The 12,398-nt window shown below is 58.0% G+C and overlaps 1 protein-coding gene across 7 annotated transcripts in view; it reads right to left on the reverse strand.

Annotated features, from left to right (window-relative positions):
- CRHR2 (corticotropin releasing hormone receptor 2) overlaps positions 1–12,398 on the reverse strand; it is a 45,766-nt gene continuing 33,368 nt past the window's right edge. For 4 of the 7 annotated variants that reach the window (XM_057304421.1, XM_057304422.1, XM_044387385.3 and 1 more), the window contains 7 exons: positions 11,724–11,877; positions 11,163–11,223; positions 9,581–9,653; positions 3,084–3,169; positions 2,774–2,909; positions 2,502–2,543; positions 1–1,067 (listed from right to left, as the gene is read on the reverse strand). In XM_057304421.1, the coding sequence (XP_057160404.1) occupies positions 927–1,067; positions 2,502–2,543; positions 2,774–2,909; positions 3,084–3,169; positions 9,581–9,653; positions 11,163–11,223; positions 11,724–11,877 (693 nt within the window). In that variant the 3' untranslated portion in view covers positions 1–926. Of the gene's footprint in view, positions 1,068–2,179; positions 2,264–2,501; positions 2,544–2,773; positions 2,910–3,083; positions 3,170–3,661; positions 3,995–9,580; positions 9,654–11,162; positions 11,224–11,723; positions 11,878–12,398 lie in introns of those variants that run through there. The other 3 variants (XM_057304420.1, XM_044387373.3, XM_057304423.1) reach the window with 2 other exon arrangements.

A 12,398-nucleotide genomic window follows, 5' to 3' on the forward strand; every position in this document is an offset into this window, starting at 1 on the left:
TTTCCACAGAGGCATGGTTTATTTCACAGAGAGCCGAGATGTTTCTGAAGGGGAGGCTGAAATGGGGCCTAGTCAGGTGGGAGCTGGGAGATTCGTTCTAATCACCAAAGACCTAATTGGTTTCGTACTCCTTGCCCCCGGCCAGCATGCTTCTCCTCCTCGTTTCATCCTGCACTATGTATCTGGTTGCCCTAGCTGGGTCTTCCTCCCCTCGTGTCCCTCCCTGAGTCTGGGGACTAGGACGAGAAGAGGTCTCCCAGGACAGGAAGCAGCATCCTTCCCAGGACCCAGGGACAGGAGGATGGCTGGGGAGGGGCAGAGAGACGGCCTGCCCTGGGCTGGGGTGTAGGTGAGAACCCCTGGGATGAAGCCAAACTAATTCTTTGCTTCCAGCTGCTGTGACCCCCTCCACTGTAGAGGGCAGCCCTGAGCAGGGAGGCAGGGAGCAGGGAGCAAAGCCGAATGTCACCCTGCTGTCGGTGGGGAGGCCCACACAGAGATGAGAGGACCCTGCTCTGCCACGAACGAGCTGTGTGACTTGGGCAGGCCCTTCCTGGCGCTGGGCCTCAGTTTCCTCGCCTGTGAATGGGGCTACAGTGAGGATGCAGGGAGAGAGGCCCGTGTGGGCAACTGCCTGAAGACATGCGACCTGCTCTTCTAGGGGGGTGGTCCCTGTGACATCCCTCTGCTCCCTCTGCGCTGAGACTCAGGGCCTAGTGGGCCTGGCTCCTGAGAGCCTCTCGAGCTGCCTGTGGCCACACACCTCTCTCCAGCCGGCAGGGCTGGCCAGCCGATCTCTCCCTCCCTTCCGCCCCCACCAGGGCCTGAGCGGCAGAGTGGCAAAGTGAACCCAGAGAAAGGCGCCCCGTGAGGAGAGGGAAGCTGTCCTGATGGAGGAGTGATGAGTGAGCGGGGTGACGGAGGGGTCACAGGGCGGCCGTCTGCTTGATGCTGTGGAAGCTGATCCGTGTGGGCGACGTGGGGATGGACGTGGCCCGGGCCACGGGCACTCGGAGGGAGTGATGGTCCTGCCAGCGGTGCCACCTCTTCCTCACGGCCGAGCGCACCTGTGGGGGAGGCAGAGGCTCAGTTGCGCCTGCGGGGTGGGGGGCCAGTCCTGGGAACTGGGAGTCTTCTCCCCTGCTCCCTGCCCTTGCAGGGCCCTTAAAGGGAGGCTGGGGTGCCCTCCCAGCCGCCACCCTCATACGCAGGGAGGGACTGGCTGGTTCCAGAAGCAGGTCCTTCCCCTGAAGCTGTTAGCTTCGGAAGCTCCTGCCTCCGTCCTCATCCGTGTCCTGGATAAGCTCCCCACTGACGCTGCCTTGGGACACGCTGCCTTCCCTGCCCCATCCCCCTGCCACCTCCTCTTTATGGTGGGACCCAAGCACCAGCTTCGCACATCTGCCTCTCGCTCTCCCGGGCATCCGCTCAACTGTGCGCTCTTCTCGGGTACTTGGCATCCCTCTCCCTCCTGAAAGCCCTTCTTCCAGCGCCCTCCAGAGGCGGACAGACCCTGCCTCAGGGGCCATAGCACGTGCTGAGATGGAAAGATAACAGTTCCAGCCGTTTCAAAACCTGATCATTGCGGTGCCGTAGTATTCGCATCCATATTGCACCTAAAGAATTGTTCTGCAAAACCGACTGTGTTCCCATATGTGAGTCTGTTCCCATAGGCGAGTCTGGCCCACGGCTGGACAGACTCAATTCCCCAGAGGCATCGTGTGTTTGCTTTAGATGCTCTTTCTCCCCCTGCCCTCCAGCCCAGGCCAGTCTCCACTGTCGGACTTGCCCATGTGCGGTCTGCTTTTAATCGACAGAGACCCAGGTGTGCAGGGACACCCCACTGTCACCCTCTGCATAGGCAGGGGAAGTGCCTGAGGGTGGCGGTGGCGTCCCTCTTGAGTGTTTGGAAGCTCGCAGGACCTGGGGCTGTGTCTCTTTGCCACATAACCCACTGTGTGTCCTCACCCACCACAGGCTGGTGTGAGCCTCTCTCCCAAGCTGCTTACGCCAAGATTCTGGGCTCTGTGAGCTAAGCAGGCTGTCCCCAGTCCCTTGTTCCCTGGCGTCGGCCCCAAGGCGTGTGGTCTGCTCTGTGGTGGGAGAATGTGCTGGTGTCTTTCCTGCTCCCTGCGTCCACCAAGGCCTGGATGCTTGGCTCACACCTGACTCGCTCCTGGAATGCCTTCCCCTGTTACCAGCTGTGCTCTGGCTTCTCTCTTCTGTGAGACCCTACAGCCTGGACTCCTCTGCTCACCCAGCTCTCCAAGTGCCTTTGTGAGGGGCTGGCCTATTGTTTCCAGCCTGCACAGGTGACCTTCTAAACTGGTTCCATGCCCTCAGGCAGGATTCCTGTTTCCCAAAGTTTGGTGGTTTCTCCGGCCTTCCCCTCCCCAGCCCAGGGCAGAGCTGAGCAGAGCCAGGGACCCAGGCACTCCCAAGAGGCTGGGCGGCTCCACTGGGCTGGGAACTGGGGACTGCCTCGGAGCCTGGTCTCCTACCTCTCCATTGAAGAAGCAGTAGAAGACAGACACAAAGAAACCCTGGAAAAGAAGGAGGGAGGAGTCAGTGACCTGCCTGGGGAGCCACTCTGCAGGTATGGCTGGGAACACCTCGACCCAGGACCCCAGAAGCTCAGAGCTGGGGCCCACTGCGAGTGACGGGCTGTCAGAAATCCTCAGAACAGGTGCTGGGCCACCAGTAGGTGCAGGCTAGGGTGACCAAGACCCAGTCAGGGGGTGAGGAAGGAGCCCCAGGTGGTCCCACACCCCACCTGGAACGACTGCAGGAAGGAGTTGAAATAGATGAACACGATCTGCGACAGGTCGTCCTCCCCAGGGTTGACGAAGAAGAGCATGTAGGTGATGCCCAGCAGGGGCAGGAGGACCAGGGTGGCCTTCACCGCCTTCCTGGGGGGCGAGAGGGCGACAAGGCAGTCTGAGCCCACACCGCAAGCAGGGCCTCACTCGGGTGCCATTTCCCGTGGGAAAAGCTCCCCGGCTGAGGACTGTGAGGCTCTGGAGGGCCCTGCCCAGATCCCCCCCTCATCCCTGCCCCCAGGGGTTAAGGCTCCCATCCTTCACCTGTACTGGATCGTCTCTGACGTGGTAGATGCTCGCAGTTTTGTCATTAGGATCCTGACGATGTTGAAAAGAAATACAAAATTGATCTGGAGAGAGGGAAGGCAAAAAAGAGAAGGACCATAAGGTGGGGAATGAACTGAGAGGCAGCCACTTCCCCCTGCAGCCCACTGAACCCCATGTCCCATGGACACATCTGTCCTACCCGTCACCGCAGCCCCTGCCTGTGGTCCCAAGGCCTCTGCTTCTCCCTCACGAGGACAGGCAGATGCTTCGTTTGCTCAATTCCCCGTCCCCCGAGGGCTCCAGGGCCTGCTTCTCCACCTCCAGACCCGAGGGGGGAAAAGCAGCCTTGGAATTAGTGACCAAGGACACAGAGGCCCCCTCTCCTGAGGCGCAGCTCCTCAGAAAGTCCCCAACCCCCCTGCCCCACTTGGGGATGCCGCAGGAGCTGGCCAGAGCTCCACCCCAGTCCCTTGCCCTGTCCCCTGCAGGGTCCCCTCTTGTCGAGTGAGGGTTCCCCCGAGGCCCTGCTACCCTGGCGGAGTGGACCTGGCCAGAGGGAGTGACTAATCGCTCACCATCCCTCCCTTGCACCCAGGAAAACGCTTCCCAGGCACGTCTGAGGCAATGAAGATGAATGGGCTGCTGGGCTGGCTCCACGGCTCCTGGAAGGGCCTCATTTGTCTTCGTTTTGGGCCTTTTCTCGGCATCAGAACGGACGCACCCAGTCTCTTCCCAGGACCTGCCCGGGCCGCCCGAGCCATGCTCGCGCTGTGGATGGTCACCGCGGGCCTGCCAGTGTCCCGTCCGTCTGCACCGGCTTGTCTGCGTGACTGCGCTGCCCTCCAAACACTACGGGGGGGTCTGTTCTCTGTGCTTGTGTGAGTGTCTTCATATGAGAGCCTGTGGATCTGTGGGCGTGGGAGAAATGCCAGCCTTTCTCCACATCCGTCTCCAAACGTGAGCAGACAGAAAAGTGAGGTTCCCTTTCTTGGGAATCTCTCCCGAGGTAGTGCCCATGGTCAGAGGGCGTCTGTTGGCTCATGCCTACACACATGTGTGAGCACATATGTGTGCACATACACACATTCCGCCCAAGGCTCTGTCCCAAGAATCTGTCACTTCTTAAGCCCTCCTAAGTTCTGGATCCCAGGCTGAGAGTGGGGGGACACTGGCAGACTTCATGGGACAGAGAGCCCTGTGGCCTCTGCATGACCCCAAAGCTGGAGGATGCTCTGGGGGCCTGGAGGGCTCAGGCTTCTCCTCCACCACAGCCTGCTGCTCTCACACCCACGGCTGGCCTGGGAGCCCAGGGTAAGGGGTGGGGGGGAAGACTTCAGCCAGTGGTCTGCTACAGCCTGCTTCTTAAGGCTCCTCTAATTTCTAGCTCCTGGGTTTCTGGTGTATTCCCTTGGATCACAAGGTCACCGTAACAGATAGGTCAATCCTAATTTTTTTATACAAGTGGTACAAAACACTTGACCTTTTCTGATTCTTCCCGACTTCTGTGAGAGTAGAGGCTGCTGGAATCAAAATATATTCTCGTTTCTGGTACATTCCCTGCATTCAATCTATTTACCCATTATCCATCAACCCACTAACCAGTTCATTCAATTATCCATCCATCCATCCGTCCATCCATCCATCCATTCATCCATCTAAATACCTACTCAATAATCCGTCAGTTTGTCTACTCACCCACCTACCCACCCGCCCATGCATCCATTCTGTCAGTAAGTTGCAGGGCACCTCCTGGCTGTAGGGTCCTGTTCCATGTGCCAAGGCAAGAGCAGGGACAGGGTCTCATCCCAAGGAGCTGGGATACAAGCCTTATCCCCTCTACTCATGTGAGGCAGGTGGTCAGTGATGCTGCCCCCATTCCATCTCCGGCCTAGGTCTATGAAGCCTGAGAGTCACTCTTTCCTTGCAAGTGTGGTCCCCAGCCACCCCTTCACAGCATCTTCTCCACTCCCTTCCTCCAGGGAGCCTCAGGCCCCCAGCCCACACTGAGCTTTCTACTCTTGGACCTTCCTCTTCCCCCCAACCCAAATACCAGTTCTTCAGTGAGCACTGGCTATTGTACCCTAGCCTTGTCCAGCCTAGTTTCATTCATTCATTCATTCATTCATTCAGTGAGCTGACTTGCCATGTGTAAGGTCCCTGCTCCCAAAAGTCTTATGGTCTGGGGGAAGGGGTCAGAAAGGCCGAGAGAAATGGCACTTGAGCTGAGGGCTAAAGGAAGGTGGGGGATTTCTTTTCAGGCAAAGAAAGGCCCGGGGGGAGATAGGCCAGCTAGCAGCCACTGTGGCTGAGATGAGCCCAAGCAGTGAAATCTACCTCCTTCTAGAACAGCGACTGCAGGGCCCTCCCAGCCCAGAATGTTCCTAGGGCAGCCCACATGGCAGGGGCTCTGGGAATGCTGAGGGGAGAGCGTACGGGGTGAAAGGGTAAGTAAGGCCAGACCCCCTAGAGAAACTCCCCCGGAGAAGTCCAGCCTCGCTCCTGCCCCGTGTTTCTTGGAGCTCTGATGCTGGGAGCTCGGGCTCCCGTTGGCACATTAGTTCCTAATGAGGCTCTGTGGGAGGGGGGCCCCAGCCTGGTCAGAGCCCCGGTCTGGCAGGCGGTGGTGTGTGTCAGGCCCAGAGTCAGGATCTGGACATATGGTTGCTACTAGGACGGACAAGGGAGGCTTAGTGCTCCCTAATGTGGCCCAGGACACACATCATTCCCGGTTTTGTTACAAGCACTTCATGGCTACTCCTCAAGCAGCAGCCTTATGCGGTAGGTGTGATCATTATTCCCATTTTACAGATGCACAAACTGAGGTTCAGAGAGGCTCTATCACTTGCCCACGCCACATAGGACACACTGGTGTCAGGATTTGAGGCCTCAGCGTCCTTCTCCGGACCCCTGCCTCGTGCTGTGGCTCCTGCAGGAGTTTATGAAATCTGGGCCAGATGGAAGGAAGCAGACGGACGGCACAGGCCACACTGCCAGGGATGGGTGACCAGAGCTCAGGAGAGCACTGCGAGGCCCATCAGCACGGGATCCAGACCTGTGCCTCCAGGTGCGAGGAGGACAGGCCGGAGGCGGAGCCCCAGGGCTACCATGGGTCCTCCCGGTGACTCCATGAAGCAGGGCCAGGCATCATCATGTTAGAGGTGAGAAACCGAGGCTCTAAGCGAGGAGGTTCCTCAGGGTCACAAATCCCAGGGGGCCACAACCAGAGCTTGTTCTAGGATGCCCCACAGCATACCGCCTCCCACCAAGGCAGGGCAAGTAAACAGAGCCAGCTCCCCGGCGAAGAGCACCCTGGGCCACCCCCCGCCCCTTCCCCACAAGGTGAGGGTACTTGCTAAGTCTGGTGCTCACGGGAGACCCTCCTCGAACTTCGCTGTGGCTTGTGCAGAGGCAGGCAAGGAGGGAGATGGAAAGGGACTGACGTTCCTGCCTCCTGGGCTTCGGACATGGTTCCCAGCCTCAGAGATAGCCCCTGCTCCCTCCAGTTCTGGGTATTGGGCATGCTTGTTGGGGTGCTGCCAACACAGCTCAGGTCCCTCCTCTCACTGCTCCCCTGCTCTCAGCCTCCCGGACTGCACATTCGCCGGGTCAGTTCAATACGGCCGGCCGGCCTGTCTGTCCCACGTGCATCTGTGGACCCCAGCGACTTGGCCAGGTGGACTTGGGGGTACCTCCAGAAGCCTCGAGACCCATCTGTTTCCCGGCGCCTGGGAGCCTGCTCCTCACCGGGTGCCTCTGCTTTCTCCTCCTGTTGGCATGCTCCAGGCGGGTGAAGCCTCACAGGCCCACATCCCGAGACCCCCTGCGAGCAGGGCCCTGGCTGGGCCACGGAGAAAGCCCGGACGATGCACATCCCTGCCTGGCAAGGCCCCGGACACCATGGCTCTCCGACTTGGGCATGCACATCCAAGGTACCCGGGGCCCTTCGTCCAAATGCAGATCTTGGGCCCACCCCAGATATTCCCAGGGGCAGGTGGGGGGGCCCTGGAATTTGCATGTGGACGGGGGGCTGCTGGGACATTGCTGGGAGAAGCACTGAGCGAGGAGACTTTAGTCAGACAGACCCGATGGGCGTGTCCTGAAGGAGCCGAGCTGGGGGTCCCCTGCAGCTGCTGGGGACACTTCTCAGCCTCAGGCTCCCTCTGTGCCAGGGGAGCTAGCTCAGGCTGACAACTGAGGGGCCTGGAAATGGGCGGGTTTCCTGTCCCCTGGGCAACTGCCACTGATGAGGCGGGAGGTGTGTGGAGAAGTAACCCAGCTTCCCAACCTTCAGTGGGGGACCAATCTGAGACTTCCACGTGGTTGTCCCCATGGAAGTTAGCTCGTCACCTCACCTTGGCTTCCTCCCTGCCTTGACTTCCACTCCCACCCCTCACAGTGCTTCCTGGGAGGTGGTCCCAAACGAACACCTGGCACCAAGTTCTTGTCCCATGGCTCTAAGTCTGGCTGGGCAAAGGGCACTTGCATGGCCTTGGGCAAGTTGCTTCATTAACCTCCCTGAGCTTCTGCCTCCTCAGCAGTCCTAAAGGGACACCACAGAGCCTGTCTCAGAAGGTCGGCATGGGTTAAAATTCTCATGGAGAGCCCTGAGCCCTGCACCTGGTCCAGAGCAGGACCCAGTAAGTGCCACATGCCTTTCCCATGACAACACCATGACAACAGCCTCCTGCAAACTGAACCAGCCAATTCACTTCCCAGAACCCAGAAATAAGCCTGGTCGTGTCTTTCAGCAGCAGAAATGCAGCCATGAACCATCAGGGGAGGGCAGGGGTGGTGGGGTAACTGTAAGACCAAGGGGACAGGCAGGGGGTGGGTGATGGGCCCCTGCGTCTCAGTTCAGCTAGCTGTTAGTTAGTGGTGACCTTGGGCCGTCAGTTTCATCTCTCTCAATTTCTTCAGCTATAAAATGGGGATCATAATTCCTATTTCCAGGCATGGATGATGTGAGATCTGGAAGTAATGAAGATGGAGCTTCTGGACAGGTCAGTGGGGAACCTAGAAGCCCTGTAAGTGCAATAGCCGGGTGTGGGGTGTGGGCTGGGCCCAAAGGGAGATGCAGAGGGCTCTTGGGCCAAGAGGTGGGGGGCGGAAGCAGAAAAAGGGGCCAGAAGGAGCAGGCGGGGAGTGGGGGCTGACACGGAGCCCTCCATGCCCAGCTCCCATTCTCTGTTCATTTCCTCACGCTGCCCAACATCCTTGCAATCGGGGGCTCCCTCCCCACTATGGCTGAAGCCCCACCCCAGCCAGCCTTCTTGGCAGGGTCCCAGATTCATGAAAAGCCCTATCCCTCCAGGATGGGCTCTCAGCAGCTGGCTGGGGAGGAGATGGGTCTCAAGGGGTTTCCGTTCACACTGAAGCTGGGGATAAGTGACTCGTTGCAGCTGGGGACTCCAAAGACAGTCACTCCCCCTACCCCGCTGACTGCCGAAGGACTGGCTTCTGCCTCTGAAATAAGGTGGAATTTCTGATGGTGGAATTTCAGGCAGTGGGTAGAAAACCTCCCTAGTCATCTCTAGTTCATATACATCAAGGGCACTCCAAAGATGGGGGAGATGAACCCCAGAAGAAGTCACAAAAAGGAGGAGTCAGGAAATGAAAGAGATAAACACTAATTGTCTCCAAGGTAGACTACAGAACCCCCATTAGGCACCTGCTGTGTGCAAGAGGAGGATGGCGTGCTCTCGTTCTCTCTCTCTCGCTCTCTCTCTCTCTCTCGCTCGCTCTCGCTCTCTCTCCCTCCTATGTACCCCACAAGGAGCTGGTGGCCCTTTAAGGCAGCTGGTGCATACAGGAGCCCGAAATTACCAAGCCTGAAATAAGTCTTACGTAAATGCCGATTTCTTATGGGGCTTTTTTGCATGTCTCTTTTTCAAAATGTATGATATATAATGGGTTCATTTTTGTAGAATGCAGCCTCTAGTTAAACTCTACCTTAATTAAAGCTCGTTGTGGATTAAAGACGTGCTGGCAATTATACCTTAAATGCGAATACATTTGGCAAAGGGCAGGGAGCCAGGCAAGGAACAATCGCTCATTATGCCTCATTCTGGTAGCTCTGCTCCAGGCTGGGGGCGGTGGGCTGGGTCCCAGAGGGGGTCGCTGGGGACAGAGGGGGGTATAGGTCTGGGCTGAACAGAAGTCCGCACACCCTTCTCTTGCCATCAGCCGCCCCCTCGCCTGGCTGTCTCAGTACCTGGCAAGGGGACGTCAGATGTGGGAGGCACTAGAAATCTGCCAGTCAGACCGATTCTCTGCCCAGAGGAAGAACCTGAGGGCCAGAGGTGAGGGGGCTGCACCAGGGGATGGAGCATAGAGTAGGGAGAGTGGGAGTGGGGGTGCCAGGAAGTGGGGTGGTATGTACAGACGGTGTGCAGGGGGGCCACCCTGGGCCACATTCTTCCCCAGCATCTCTGTTGGGTGGGTCCTCTACGTCCTCCCGGTGCCCAGCCCCATCCCGGTCCCCACTGAGGACCTACCAGCAGCACGAGGATGATGGGGCCTTGGTAAATATAGTCCACCAGGTCGCCGGGCTCCTTGCCAAACCAGCACCTGCAAAGATGGGGTGGCTGTAAGTGGCCTGCTGAGCCACGGTCTGGCCACCACAGTAGACTTGGGCCCAGGGTTCTCTGGCTTGACCCTTCCTGAGACCCAATCCCTGAGACCCAATGCCTGGGTGGATGGCCCCGGCCCCTCTGACGATCTCAGCACACCCTTGGGCTGTCTTTTGCCCTCCATGGAGGGTCTGGTGTTACCAGCTGGACTGAGGGCAGACCCTGGGTCTCCTCCCCCTCCTCCTCACTCCCCTACCCCATTCCAGACTGTGGCACCCGGGGCTAGGCATGCAGGAGGCTCACGAATGAAGGGAGAGCTGGGCTCCCCCCTGCTGGCCCAGGGCCCAGGCCCCCGGTAGCACATGCTTCTGCATTGCTTGGAACCTGCTACTCCACGTGCCAGGCACTCAGCCGCACAAAGCAGCAGATGTAGAGGCGGGAGCCTTCTCCAGCCCTGAACCCCAGCCCTTCTCTGAGCTGCGCCTCATTCACCCAGTGAAGGGGGCCTGCTGCTACCAGAGGCTTGCTTACTCTCTGGGGATGATGGTGGGTGTAGAAGCTTCAGAGTCCAGGGGAAGGGTGGGGCCAGGACGCAGACTGGTTCTGTCAACCACTCCTACTAGACTTCAGGAAGGGCCACAGGGACTTTGGGAAATTCTGACCGTGTCCTCCCTAACTTTAGAGGTCATCCAGTGCACACTGCCTTAGATAGGAATCTCCCCTGGTGCCTCCCAGCACTGGGGTTTCTGGTCTTTGCTTGAACACCCCCTTTGACAGGAAGCTCACTACCTTTCACGGCAGCCTTCTTATTCTCAGGTAGTTTTAATCATTAGAAGCTCTTCCCAGCGCTGGGTTCTTGGAGTGTACCCCAGTTCTGTCCCTGCCCCCAAATCTCATCCGTTCTCTCCAGGCCTCAGAGACCTCTTGGAGACTGACATTCCCCTGTCCCCTCTTGTTTCAGCTGGTGGCACCCAGCTTCTCAGCTTACTCCTTGGCTGACCCACAGCCAGAATTGCCATCATCTGGGTGTGGCTTAAATATCAACATCTCTGATGCAGGGAGGGTCGCAGGATGGGACACTACTCCAGGCCGAGACTGGGATGACAGCATAAAACAAGGGCCCGCTTTCCCTGGCCCAGGGGTCTGTGACAGGCTCACTGACCCAACCTTGGATGTGCTCTAGGCTAACAGCCTCCAGCCCTTGGCCTCCTCTATATACCCCAGGCCAGACCTGCCACTGTGAGGAGGAGGCCTTACCGAAAGCCAAAGGGGTCATGCATTAAGGCCCCTAAAAGAACCATGACTCCTAACTCAGGTCAACAAAGTCGACTTGACACCTACCACATGAGTATCTCTGGGAGCCAGGGATATTCTCTCACTATAGGGACAATGGGAAGGTCAATCTGTCCTAGTAGGGCTTCAATTCCTGCCCTACGGCTTGGCTGGATCCCTTGCCTGAACTTTCCTGACACCCCTCTGACCCCTGCAGGTGGCCGGTCCTACTTACTGTTCATTTTCATAGTAGAGTTTGCCAATGGCCCAGGCAATGATGATGGGGCAGGGGATGCCTGAAAGAAGGACAGACACAGGCTACAGTGGACAGACAGACAGACGAGGGCCCTCATGTAGAATACAGGGTGAAGGGACCACAAGGGGCCTGGCACCAACCATCCAACTGTAGAGCATCCATGGCCCCACCCTGACCCCCCCCTTCTCCCTCTCTCAGCAACCCTCTCTAAGCAGGTCGGACAGAGGAGGGCATGGCATGATTTTCTGAGATTGTTTGATAGAGAAGTGGAGCTGGCCAGCTTCTCTTTCGAAGCCAGAGACGTAGGTCTTTGGACTGGTCTTCCAAGGCAAGGAGAGGAGGGCTGTTTGTAACATGTTCTGTCGGAGGGACTACTTGCTTCTTCCTCCCCCACAATGGAAGGGAGTGGCCGCATCCTCGGCCTGTCCTGGGGACGGCAGGGAGGGCTGTGCACCTGTCCTTGGACCCAAGATGCAGGGAGGTGACCTTGTCAGCACTGCCCCCTCCCCACTAGGCCCTGCGGCCCCCAGGGACCCTCACACCATCCGATGAAGAGGAAGAGCCATTTGCGCAGGCGCTCGGTGGAGTAGGTCATGACGACGGCCGTGTGCAGGTAGCAGCCCTCGACGAACATCCAGAAGAAGTTGGTCACCACGAAGTAGTTGAAGATGGTGGTGACACAGCGACACCAGACCTGTACGGGGCAGGCGGCGGTCAGGGGCTGCCTGGGGCCAGGGCCCCAGTGCACGGCGCAGGCACTGGCCAGGCGTTGCCTGGTGGACGTGCATTAAGTACCCCCCAGTCTCACTCTGGGAAGCCCCATGCTCTACCTAATTCTCTCTCGCTGTTTGGGAAGAAGTTAAGGCGCCAGCCCGCACCAGTCCCTTCTCTGGCTTCTCCCCCAGCACTTTCTGATCTTTTTCATCAAGAAAGAGGGAGTCTGAGCTTTCTGCAGGCAGAGGCTAGAACTGAACAACATTGTTGTGTTTTCATTGTCAGTTTTTTTAAGAGTCACCTTCAATCCGCAGCGAGGTTTTCATTTAGGGATGACATAGGAAATTTCGTGTAGAAAAAAAGCAGTGAGTCAATTAAGAGGAAGTTGTTATATAAATAATAATAGTGCAGGGGTTATGAAGGTGAGCTGCAGCCATCGAGGTGATTCTCCAAAATCTCTGGTTTTGGAAGATTCTGGGCTTAGGATGATCACTGCTGGCT

The sequence above is a fragment of the Ursus arctos genome, unplaced genomic scaffold (assembly GCF_023065955.2).
Source record: "Ursus arctos isolate Adak ecotype North America unplaced genomic scaffold, UrsArc2.0 scaffold_3, whole genome shotgun sequence".
Lineage (NCBI taxonomy): Eukaryota > Metazoa > Chordata > Mammalia > Carnivora > Ursidae > Ursus > Ursus arctos.